Genomic DNA, 13,187 nt, shown 5'->3' with positions numbered 1-13,187 from the left:
TGGGACTTGCTTGCGACCCATCACACTTTCTTTTTTTTCCTATTTCTCTCTTCTGGAATGGGAATGTCTATCCCGTGCCTGGAATGGGAATGTCTATCCCGTGCCTGCCCCACCATTGTATCTTGCATATAACGTGTCTGGTTTCACAGCTTCAAGCAGGAGAGGAATTGTTCCTCAGGATGTATCATATCTATCTGATTTAGATGATATTTAAATGCGATTTTGGACCTTAGACTTTAGAGTTGATGCTGGAATGAGTTAAAATCTGGGGGGCTGTTGGGATGGAATGAATGTATTTTGCATGTGAGAAGGACATGAAATTGGGGGACCTGGGGTAGAATACTATTGACTGAATTGTGTCCCTTCCCCCAAATTCATACGTTGAAGCCCTAACCCCTAATGTGATTATTTTTGGAGACAAGGATTTTAGGAGGTAAAGTTATATGAGGTCAGAAGGGTGGTGTCCGTATCTGATAGGGTGGTCTTATAAGAAGAGAAAGATCATTCTCTTTCCCATGTGCACATGCACACATTGAAGAAAAGCCACAGGAAGACTTAGTGAGAATGTAGCCACCTGCAAGCCAGGAAGAGGGCTCTCCCCAGAACAGAATCAGCGGCACTTTGATCTTGGATTTCCAGCCTCCAGAGCTGTGAGAAATAAACTTGTGTTGCTTAAGCCACCCAGTCTGCAGCATTCTGTTATGGCAGCTCCAACTGACTCATGTGGGGTGGGCAGGGGAATGGGACCTGAATGACCAGGGGCTCTAATTACTGATAATGTAAAAAGCTGAAAAAATAAAAAGATAAATAAACTTTAATCGTGTGGGCTACCCCAGGAAAAATTTGGGATTTTAAACTCTGTGGTTACTTTGGCCAATTTTTTACAATTTGATTGGTATGCTTTCAAAAGAAATTGTGATATAATTCACATACTGTAAAATTCACTTTTAAATTGTACAGTGAGTTTTAGTAATAATTTGTATTACTATTTTTTTCTTTTTTATCTTTTTTGAAAAAATCTGGACGACGTTTGAGGCAGTTCTGAACAGAAAAGGAATGAATTTTCCTTCACAGCTGAGAAGGCCTGTTAAAGCTAGCCGACTGTACTCCTAAAGCCCCCATGGCACCCGAGCTCCGGTCCATCTCCCGGCAACGCCCTTGCCGCCAGGGGGCCTCATTTCTTACCCAGCATGGCGAGGAGCAGGCCCACGATGCGCGGGTGGGCGGCGATGGCTGGGCCCACGCTAGGGTGGATGGCCAGGTTGGCGAGCACGCGGGTCAGCTTGATGAGTACGTCCTCCGCCTGGGCCGGCCTCTGCGCCTTGGGCCTCTCTTCTCCTTCCCGCAGGGGCTTCTGGGAATGCAGATCCAGTTTGTAGAATGTATGGAATAAAGACAGCAGAGTTGGGATGCTCCCTTTCTCTTTGGAAAACTGCTCACGAGCCTGGTTATTTTTCGCTGTCAGGTTGCCAAGAATAAAAACAATACGAACGACTAAATCCTGCAATAAATTAAAGACAAAGAGTCACAAGACGGAAGGGGTTGGGACAAGTTGTTGGGAAGAAGACAGTATTTAATTAATTCACAATTTAATTAATAGTAAAATGGAACACATCTGGCTTCTTCTGACTTGTACAGTATTTGATTCCCAAGATTGGTGCAAAGTGACAGAGGAGATTAAAAGCATTTGGCAACAATGAAAGAATACAAACTGATTGATGCTGTTAGCAAGGTCTATTAACTTCAGATCCTTCATCTGAAATGCTGCCTGGCCTTTTTTTTTTTTTTTCCCCTGGAGAGCAATTAGTTGAGCGGGATGACATTACTAACAATGTGTCATATAAATCTAAGTCTTGACCCAAACAGGTTTCTTGAGTATCCAAATCTTTTCCTAAAAGTTCACCTCTTGCTGAAGCACTGTGTTTCTAAACCCTGTGTTTGTCCCATAGTTGCTAATCAGCTTGTGTTACAGCAGGCTTTCTCAGCCTGGGCACTGCTGACTTTGGGGGCTGAATAATTCTTTGCTATGGGGGGCTGTTTATGTTTAGTGGCATTCCTTTCCTACTAGATACCAGAAGCACTTCCCCAGATACCACAACCAAAAATGTTTCAACGTCCCCTGAGGGCAAAATGGCCCCCAGGTGAGAACCACTGTTACAAAGTGTTCACCACTTTAAAGCACTATTTGTTTTTCTTGACCAGGGTAGTGGTTACATGGGTGACACTTTTATAACTGTTTGCTAAATGGTACAAATGTGTTTTGTGCACCTTTCTGTATATGAGCCATATTTCACAATAAATAAACGTTTCTAAAAAATCCCAAGCTGAGAACACTTTACAATGAACAAGAAACAGAAACAATTATGTTCTTAATTTGACAATAGCAGGCAGACATACGAGTTCAGTGGTTAAAGGAACACTTACTGAGGGGCTACAACTGGCCAGGGTGCTAATGCTCACTGTGCAGGCGCTGTGCTATTTACAGACAAGAAACTGGCTTGGAGAAGCTGCCTTGGTCACACCCAGTGAGGGGTGGAGTCAGGATTTGAACCCAGGATTACCCAGACCTGGAGTCCTTCCTACACCCATGCCTCTCACGTGGCCTGTTATTTACGAACCTCCTTCGACCTACCCTGCTTTCAGAGCAGTAAAGGAATTATCTCCTTTTAAATGTAAATATGTCACCAGGAGGGATTCTGATAAAGGTTAATTTATCAGATCTGTAGTCAGCAATAGCCTTAAGGAACTGGGACAAAGGGCAAAGGGCTGGGTTGGTTTTTCTCCAGGTGGGACCTGGGGGATGGGAGCAGCACTGAGCACTGTGTGTGGCCTAGAGAGAGTGGGTGATCCAGGACAAAGGACAAGACACTGGGGTTTGCCTGGGTCTGCTCTGCCAATACCAACTTATTCCTGCTTGTTCCTGAAAAAGTCTTCCCTGGCCCTGGTGAAGAAGCAGCCAAGCTGCTGCTTGTGAAGCTGGGAATCATTTGCCAACATTAAGAAAGGATGGAGTCTAACAGGATGCGCCGGCCCAGGAGAGCATTCACGCCGGGGGTGTGGGGGGGGGGCGGGGAACCTCAGCTGGGCAGTGTGCAACCAATCACAGCAGGTGGTCCAGTCAGGGGACCCACTCCTGCCCCCACCCCAACTGGAATGCTAGTCCTTGGGTATATCTTGAATGCTGGGGTCTGGGGGAAATACACACACACAAACAAGGATAAGGCAAGGTGCTCTGAAGAGCTAGAATCGACTTGAGAAGACAAGGCTAGTGCATGAGGGGACACAGCAAAGACTGAAAGGCTAATAAGGAAGAAGCTAGACACCCTAAGGGATTACGACTCCCAGCAAGAGAGCCAGGCAGCCTGCGTCACACTTCACTTAGCTTCTTTGTGACTCGATTAACTCATCTGTAAAATGGGGGGAATATTGTGTTGCAAAATTAAGACAAAACAGATAAAGCACAGGGACTTCCCTGGTGGCTCAGTGGTTAAGAATCTACCTGCCAATGCAGGGGACATGGATTTGATCCCTGGTCTGGGAAGATCCCACATGCCGCGGAGCAACTAAGCCCGTGCGCCACAACTACTGAGCCTGCGCTCTAGAGCCCGTGCAATGAAAAGCCCGCGCACCGCAACGAAGAGTAGCCCCCGCTCACTGGAACTAGAGAAAGCCCCGCGCACAGCAACGAAGACCCAACACAGCCAAAAATAAATAAAAATAAATTCATTTGAAAAAAAAAAACAGGTAAAGCACAGGTTGTGGTGAGTGATGATTCAGGCACTGTTTTGGGGTTTTTTTTTTTTTTTTTTTGGTTACACCACGTGGCTTGTGGGATCTCAGTTCTCTGACCAGGGATTGAACCCGGGCTACGAGAGAGCGCCGAATCCCAACCACTAGACCACGAGGGAACTCCCCTCAGGCACTGTTAAGAACCCTTTACTATCAATAAAATGTTAGTAGCGTTAACCATGATAAGTTCAACCTTGAAAAATGAATGAAAGCAGAGATGTGGCACGGGGCAAAAGGAGCATGTCTTGAGACAGAGGACCTAGAGCCGTCCCTTTCCGGGGCCTGGGGTCACCTTGTTTGTGTCCGATCACCAGACAGTTCCCTAAAGAAGCTGAAGCCTGTAGGCCTTAAATCTAAACCAAGCACACGAAGTTTCGTTACAATACTCCAGTCTCCCTTCGCATGCAACCAATGGTTACTTCATGTAATTCCCGATGGTGCAGGCTCCTCCCTGGGCTCTGGAAGGAGTGCACTCCTCCACCCTGGCAACACCCAGCGGCAAAGCAGACCATTTTCCAACCAGGACAGAGGCTATTTCTGAGAGCTAGTCTCCCTGAAGGAAAATTCCACTGAATTTCTAAATTGAGGAATATGAGCTTTTCACACAAACTGATACAAGATTTCTGATTAATCACACTCTACACTAGTCCTACCTCTGAAAACTGTAATACTTACTATTACTACTGATAGTAGTCTGATAGTAGTAGCAGCAACTAATACACTGTGTTTATGAGGCACCAGGCACTGCTCCAAGCACCTAGGTACACAAATTAACCAATGCACTAAAAGTGACAATTTGCAGTTCTCTAATTTGAACAAAACGTTCCCAATCTCCACAATCTGGATAGCCACCTCCCTCACGCCCTAGACAGCAGTTATGGCCAATATTTTTGGACTTCCCGGTATTCCCTGGATTGTGCTCTTATTTCCACAAAAGCACATTAAGCAAGTCAGGAAAGACATGATCGGTGCTCTTAAATGACTTCACAAAGAATACGATAAATAACTGCATTCTATTGGTTAAATCATTGCCAGGACTAATCAAGTTACCTCCTAAAATGTCACTGCCGTCTTCTGAAGGATGCTAGACTCTTTTTTTTCTCCTTTCTCCCTCTTCCTAGCTCTGCTGCTTTACCTCCACCTCTGATGTTTGTTTTTCTGGTTGGTCTAACTCAGAAGGCTTCTCTGACCCTGTTCCACCTCCACCTGTCCCTGCTGATTTGCTGACCAGATCCCTGGCTGCAGGTTAAAAAAAAAAAAAAAAAAAAAACAGCAGGTTTCCTTAGAGGTCCTCATTCTTCATAATTCAAATGACCTCTACCCCCTGTCACATGTGGTCAAATCTGGGAAGACTGATGCTGCTTTTCTTGTTTGAAAAATCGCCTCGGGCCCCTTCCACTTCTAAAATTCTTGGATTCAAATATCTCTGTGGGTCCTAACATGGCACAGATTATTGAGCCTGATGTGGGAAGAAGAAACTTTAGGCTTCAGGGCAGGAAGAGTTAACCCTGCCGCAGCACCTCTCTCCCTTCCTTCAGATGGAAAAAGGAGGGGGTGGTTCCTGGCAGCAGTGGTGCCAACTGAAGGATGGCATGCAGAATCAACAAATGGGCTGGCAGATTGCAGCACCAAACTTGCAGCGACTGCTGTGCTTGCTGTTTCTGTCCTCTTTCTCAGGGTTGGCTAAGGCATCTTTTTTTTTTTCTCCCCCCATCCCCTCTCTCAAATATATTCTCTGTGAATCGAGGGAATAGGCCACAAGAGCAGCAGTCTCACAGGAGGCTGGCGGCGGTGGTGTTTCCTTACTCCCATGCCAGTGCTTGTCTGGACTCATCTGGAATCCGGAACAAGGAGGCTGACCAAGAGGGCTTAGCAGGGCCCCCTCAGCTCCCTGCGGGTGGCCTCTGCGCCGTGCAGAGCACTGCCCCTGGATGGTGTACAGAGAGGTGGTTTCTTGTTCCACAGCCCAATCTATCTCAAGTCTACCAAACATCACTTAGTTAAAATCCTGTAAAGATTTGAAAAATCAGGCAAAGGCCAAAATCATCAATCTGTAGAGAAACAATGTGCAGAAAACGATTTCATCGAGGGGCCATTCTCCTTTGAGGTACAGAGGCTCTCCTTTATTCTTAGACAACATCTGAGAACCACCTATAAATCAACACTGCACTTTTTATAGCCTTCTTATTAAACTGAACACAAAGTTGCATATTCATACCACAACTATGTAGTTTTGAAACAGCAAAATGAAGATGAATCAGGAGACAGAATCTTATTTTTCTTTTTTAAGAAGGCAGTCTAGTATAACCAGTTCATATCGACTCTAATTTTGCTTAAAATGGAATCAGCCCAGCAACAGCTCCGGCCAACCAGAGCTCAGACAGGTACACCTACCGGACAAAGCCTGACTCAACTGTGCATCCCAGGTATAGTCTATGGGATGTTCTCCTTGGTTTAGCATAAGCTATGCCCTCATGAGCAAGCATGTTACTCAGTCTGAATGGGCTCCCCATGCCTGTAAATAAAATTAACTGGAACAAAACAAGGAGCAGGACACTGCTGAAAAGAATGGTCTCTGTCAAGTTCCAGCAGCAGCCACCATGTTGACTGTTACTTTCCATGTGAGAACGACTGGCCTAAAGTCAATGGAGGAGATTCCCCCCTACTCAGAGATGTAGAAACTGAGGCTTCAAGAGGCTCCCTGGCCCCAAAGTCCCACACTGGTGAAGAGAAGAGGCAGGACTTGGACAATCACTTCTGTACTCACAGATGGATTCCAAAACCACCTAAGCGCACCTGCTCACCTTCCCCAGGCTCAGCCCCAGAGGCATCTTCCATTCCTCCCTATCTCACTTCCCTCAGCAGCCAGTCACCAAGTTCCCTCCAACCTGTCGTCTTAAAATCAACCCTGGCTCCCCCGTCTGTAGACTCTTGTCAGAGACCCTCGACGGGCTCCTCCCTCTGCAACCAAGGTTAACTCCACTTCTTGAAGCGCAGCTCTTACGTCATCCCCTTGCTCAAAAACATCCACTGCCTATTAAATGCCAAAGCCAGCATCTAACACGCCATCTGGCCCCATGTGACCACTTCTACATTGCTTCACGTTATTCCCCACCCACGGCCCACCAATGGGATCGCACTCCTCCCCCACTCCCACACACTTCCTACCGTAGTACCTTAAAATAACCCTTAAAACAGCCCATGTGCATCATGTTGACCATGGGGAAGGAACCCTATCGAGCTGTCACAGAAAGAATCAACGATGTTCAGCAGACTCCATTACTTACTTGGGAGAGGACTACTTCTTCTAAGTCAAGGAAAACATTTGAGAAAGGTTTTCAAGAATGGGTTGAAACTGAAAGAGCTGTAAACAGACTTAAAATCAGAACCCTCTCTTAACCAGAAAATTAAACTAACCAAGATGCCCTGTTTAAATCTGGGTTAAAAAGTTCTCGTGCAGTCTGGATCTGACAGCTCAGTCAGGATTTGCAATTTGCAACATTTATCCAACTTCTCAACCTCAAACAAAACCCCAACATTAATTGAGCTTATAGGGGGCTTGAAGAACAGATAAATGTTACCAATCGGGAAGACAGACTGCAGTGCTGCAGAAATGCTAATTAATCTTAGGCGACTGAAAGTGGGTCAATGGTTTGCTGAAGTGCTGAGCCATACAAAGCGAAAGAATCTGAGATGTTGGAGACGCAAAACCAGAATCTAAGTAGAAAATCATTTGAAAACCAGAAGAGATTATTCCTGATGCTTCCATCCATCTATCCATTCCGTCAACAATCGTTTACTGAGCGCCCACTGTATGCTTCTGAATGCGGCTATCACTCAAAAGCACCAGGACGATGCTAGAATTTCACTGGGCTCAGTTCTTTTCTAAGTCAGCAGACATAAATCAGGCTTTTGGGTTCCATGCTGAGTAGGGGGAAGAGCCAGTTCCACAAGGGCGAAGCAGCAGGAGCTGGAAAGAATGGACAAGCTAAGGGCTTATTGTGCTGCCCGCCCGGTCAGGGGTACAGACCAAGGCCAAGGCCGAAAGAAGGAGCCAGCTCAGCCAAACGCTCGCGGCACCCACTGGGAATGTGCCTGCAGAGGGGCTGGGAAGAGAGCCACGGGCGCGCTCCTGCCAGGCAGGAGGCGGAGGGCAAGCGGGGAGCCAAGTCACCATATAAAGGCGCCAGGGGAAGGGGTGGAGGCGCCTCCCTCACCAATCCTCTCCGGCCCCAGAGAGGATGGAGGGGAGGCAGAGAGAGGTCGTGCTATCTCTGGCCTGCTCCTTGGCTGTGGCTGCATTGGAGGTGAACAGCTCCAAAAAGGGCAGATGTTTTTGCTTTCAGCCTATACTCTCCAGACATTCCAGGTCTCGTTTTCGACATGACGCTGCCTGAGCGCTCCAAATCAGACACTGTTCATCATGGCTGGAGACAGCTGCTTGCCCAGGAAGAGGTCTAAACAGGATGAGAGAGGCATGACTTTAAAAGCAGCACAAGCAAGGACATGTCGGGGGATTCCCAGACAGTGCTCTCTGAGGCGCTGATGATTGCCCTGCATTTGGAGGTTCTGTTTAAAAAAAGAAACACAAGAAGTTGACCATATCTAAAAGTGGAGAGGGTTAGACAGACAGTTGTTCAATGGACACGAGTGATGGGAATGTAGGTAAAGGTTATTCCTTTTGGACTGTGACCTTTGCAAAATAGTGCCAGTCTTATAAGTCTTATTTGTGACATTTTACCAGATCTCCTGCCCAGTAGATATTTACAGAAGAAATGGGGGAAAATCCTTTCACGTTTTTCCAAAAAAGCAAACCCAAACGTATTTTGCTGAGCTGCTAAATGCGGCAATGCTGACGTCAGAGGCACCTCCTGAGGCGGGTCTGCTTCGCAAGGCTGCTATGGCCAGCCCCTGCCCATGCCTTCGACACTAGGCCCATCTGTTTGCACATTTGGTTGTACCAAACGCAGTTTATACCATAAAGCATACAATATGTGCTTGTTTCTAAATGAGATTTGCCATTTAATTGAATTTCAGTCAGCGTTCTAAATAGATGCTTTACTTAATGTTAGAGTCTAGCTTACACACTGCACCCAGCTGATGGAAGTGCTGCATTTTTCGGTCTCAGGTTCTATGTGTGTAGGAACTGGGAGTTACTAGTTGGACCACGGATCTTGGACAAATCAACCTCAGAGACAGACATGAGCCAAAGCAGTTTCCCTTGTTCTCCTTGGGGAAGTCCTTCGTAAGAGCTGGGAGGAGTGGATTCCTTTTCTCTGAGGCTGTTGATAACTAGAAACCCTTGGCTTGTACCACAGCCATCATATTCTGACATGCCCCCGTCACTGACGGGCTGTGTGTGGCGGGGGGTGTTATAAACCAAACCCTGCGTTATTTAAAATGAACAAATCGCCCTCAACTTTATCTGTTGTAAACTTACACAGTTAAGATATGGCTATCTACTGAAATGTCGCAAAGCAGACATAAAGCTTGGTGGTTGTTTCACTGACAAATGAATCAACAGCAGCTCGTGCTTGTCTAGCTAACGGAGGATAACGAGCCCTCCCTTCTGCAGCCAATTCAAGGGTCCTGGGGGCCGGTGCTCACCTTTCCCGGTAGCCAACTCTGACCAGTGCCTCAAGCCCCATTGGTGCGATGGCCTAGTTATCAAATTGGGTTTGGTCTCAGGATGACTTGTTTGGACACAAATCTGGCAGAGAAAATTCCTGTAAGGGTCTAATGACCCATCTCATTTTCTCTGGCTAAGAAAGTGCTCCTCAGCTATTGTTGCAAATGGCACAAGGCATGTGGTTATCACCACTCACTGGCGAAACCTACACCAACACCTGGCATGTCTTGCTAATTTGGTTCCTACTTTGTGAGGCAGATTCAGTTTCAGCCACATGCCTGTAGAGAAAGACTGACCCTGTGTGGCTGCTTTTTTTTAATCACTTTAAAATCTCTTGAGGTTTTGTAGAAAACCCTCTGCTGTCGATACGGGGGAAAAAATTGTTTTCAGGAGCCATCTTAATAATGTATACCACAGGTTCTCAACCTGCTCTTCATTTGAATCACCTGCGGAGCCTCTTAAAAACAGGTTCTTGAGCCCTGTCCCAGATCTGAATCAAGATCTCCCAGGTGGGGCCTGAGAACCTGTATTTTATTTTTTGTATTAGAGTATAGTTGCTTTACAATAGTGTTAGTTTCTGCTGTACAGCAAAGTGAATCAGCCACACGTATACATATATCCCCTCTTCCTTGGATTTCCTTCCCATTTAGGTCACCAGAGGGCACTGAGTAGAGTTCCCTGTGAGAACCTATATTTTTAAAGCTCCGCAAGTTTAGGAGACACTGATTCAAATCAAGAAAGAATTAGAAATCTCACCACCTTAATACCTACTAACTGTTCTTATAATATCATGTTTAAACATAATATGAATCCATGTTCCTTGTAAATAATTCCCACAACACAGATGTGTAGAAAATAAAAGTGAAAATGCTCCTCCTACCCTTCATTATCAACTGACTCAACAGAGACAGATTAAGGACTTTCCAAAAAGATCCGTTCTCATATGCTGAAGTCAGACTTTACCCTTGAAAAGAGATGAATATGAATAATGTAAAAAAAAAAAAAAAACTGGAAAACAATTTTTACTTTTGACATTTTCTCAAACAATTTTGTTTCTTTTTTTTTTTTTTCCTTTAATGGGAAACAACATCGGATGGGGGAGGAAATATCCTACTTCTCCCATCAGCCATCAGCTCTCGTACTACCTAGTTCCAAGCAGGATTTCCTCCCGGGTGGACTGTGGAAGTGGCTGGGCAGTTTCCTGCCAAGCTCCTCACCTGGTTGATAAAAAACACTTAAGGAGGTGTGCGTAGGTGACAGTTCATTTATTACTAGAGAGGATTTTTCTTTTTCTTTTTGTTTGTTTTAGATTTTTGTTTCTATGTTCTTCGAAAATATACTTAGCCATAACATGATTTATGATTTTTTTTACATCTTTATTGGAGTATAATTGCTTTACAATGGTATGTTAGTTTCTGCTTTATAACAAAGTGAATCAGTTATACATATACATATGTTCCCATATCTCTTCCCTCTTGTGTCTCCCTCCCTCCCACCCTCCCTATACCACCCCTCCAGGTGGTCACAAAGCACCGAGCTGATCTCCCTGTGCTATGCGGCTGCCTCCCACTAGCTATCTATCTTACGCTTGGTAGTGTGTATATGTCCATGCCACTCTCTCGCCTCGTCACAGCTTGCCCTTCCCCCTCCCCATGATTCATAATTTATGTTATGGCTAAGGCCCAGAAAAATGAAATCTCCCAATTGCCAATGTAGTCTTCAGACTTTTAAGACAAAGGCAACACTAACCTCTCAGAACAAAGTCTATAGACTCTTTCTGATTATTAATCCCTGGGTGATATCTGTGTACATTAAGAGACTATAAAGCCTCCGAAGTACATATGTGTCCACAATCCAAGTTAGCCTAAGAGAAACATTTCCTAGAGCTGAAACAAAAATAGTTCCAGGAAGTAATGACTCTATTTTAAAAGTTGCTGGAGGACTGGTGTATGTTTCAAAGATCAGTTCAAAGCCTCAGCGTCCAAGTAAACCTCAGACGGAGCAAAGTTTGAGCCACCAAAGATTAATACACTCACATCAGAATGTCGTGTGCGGTTTCTGAAAATCACTTTTATCACTAGGCAAAGAGGAAAAACAAATCTTATCCAACTGGACACCTGGGCCAAGGGGAACAGGAACCTAAGATGTTGTGCTGGTCCAAAGTAATTTAAGATCCATCATTTCTGTTTTGCCATTGTGTATGGCAGCCCACCAACGTGAAAAATGTGGGGAAAATTATTATTTCCTCCTCCAAAGTAGGAAGAAGAAAGTAAACATTTAAGGAAGAAGTACTAGATGACTAGAAAAAAATACTGTATAATACTTTACAGACTCCAAAGCATCTCACATACTCAAAATTCATTCTTTCAGCACTTTTATCATGAGTCTGTTATGCCAAGAATCATCTCAGGTTTATAAAGACAAAGACTGTGTCCTTAGGAAATCCCAACAGTGGGTGAGGTAGCTACGCAAATGATAACCATTTGGAGAATCACAGAAGAAATATTTACAAAGACCTATGAGAGCTTCTGGTTAGTGATTTTAGGAAATAGTTGGGACACATAACTACTTCCTTGTAGCCTGAACAATTTCCCTGCTCTTCTAAAATATTTTGGTTTTGAGGAAAATATGAATTATACATATTTTTTCTTACTAGAAAAAAATCAAAGATGGTTCAAAACTGTAATATTTCATTCTTCTACATAAGTAAAAGACAATATAGAGTCAAAGTATAATTTTTAAAAAGTTAACATGGCTCTCAAAGAAATATAAAATTAACACAATTTAAAAAATTATCTCATTTAATGAGGGAAGCCAATACAATGGTAAAGTGGGCTCCACGAACAATCAAAGAACAGGGGGGTTTACAGGCATTAAAAAGAATGTTAGAATTAAGATTACTAGGTTAGATACACACCTGGCTAATAGCCTAAAGGTAACAAAACATAACTTTGAGGTTATCTTGTCTACCAGAGAGAAATCTACAAATTAATGTGTAACTTTATAGTGTCTGGGTTCTAATCAAATAGTAAACAGCAAGTTTAAACAAAGATATATTCTCCTTGAGAATTAAGCCCTGCCCATTAATGCCCTAGCATGACTTTGTCAGGACATCTAGGCTCCTACCCCACACCCTAGTTCTAAGTTTTTGTTAGTTTTTCTTAATAATAGTGAAATGGTTGAGGTCAGGGACATACTGCTTGGGTCCTTAGCTCTGGCTATACTAACTGGGTGTGCTAGCTACATTAAAGTCTTCAAAATGATGCATGCAGTATGTAAACTTTTGGGATTGGCTTTTTTTCACTCAGCGTAATTGGAGATTCGTCCAAGTTGTAGTGTGTATAAATAGTTCATTCTTTTTTTTATTGCTGAATAGTATTCCATGGTATGGATATTCCACAGTTTGTTTAGCCATTTATCCAGTGAAGGACATCTGGTTGTTTCTAGTTTTTGACTATTACATATAAAGTTGCTACAAACATTTTAAAAATAAAAATAAAATGAAGCACTGATGAGGGAAAAATTGGCTGGTCTTAGAAGGCTTCACAGAGAAGGGAACATGAGTGCTACATCTTGAAACATGAATTGTCTTTTGAAGATGAGAAGGGACAAGAGAAACTTCATCAGAGAGTCCCTCAAGCCTTTCTCGCTAAGAACCTATTCATGTTCAATTTTTAGACTATTTAGGTGTTACTTTTAACAAGTTCGGTTATGAGGTTCCCCTGCTAATTACAAATAAATGCAAAAGACAGTTAATGATTACCAAAGG

The 13,187-nt window shown here is 44.0% G+C and overlaps 1 protein-coding gene across 4 annotated transcripts in view; it reads right to left on the bottom strand.

Moving 5' to 3' along the window:
* The window catches only part of ARMC2 (armadillo repeat containing 2), a 133,735-nt gene that overhangs the window by 46,967 nt on the left and 73,581 nt on the right, over positions 1-13,187 (bottom strand). For all 4 annotated transcript variants that reach the window (XM_060283959.1, XM_060283958.1, XM_030882875.2 and 1 more), the window contains one exon: positions 1,186-1,501. In XM_060283959.1, coding sequence (XP_060139942.1) covers positions 1,186-1,501 — 316 coding nt within the window. The remainder of the gene's footprint in view (positions 1-1,185; positions 1,502-13,187) is intronic.

The sequence above is a fragment of the Globicephala melas genome, chromosome 14, assembly GCF_963455315.2.
Source record: "Globicephala melas chromosome 14, mGloMel1.2, whole genome shotgun sequence".
Classification (NCBI taxonomy): domain Eukaryota; kingdom Metazoa; phylum Chordata; class Mammalia; order Artiodactyla; family Delphinidae; genus Globicephala; species Globicephala melas.
Note: the sequence above shows the minus strand (reverse complement) of the source record. Positions and strands in the feature narration are given on the sequence as shown.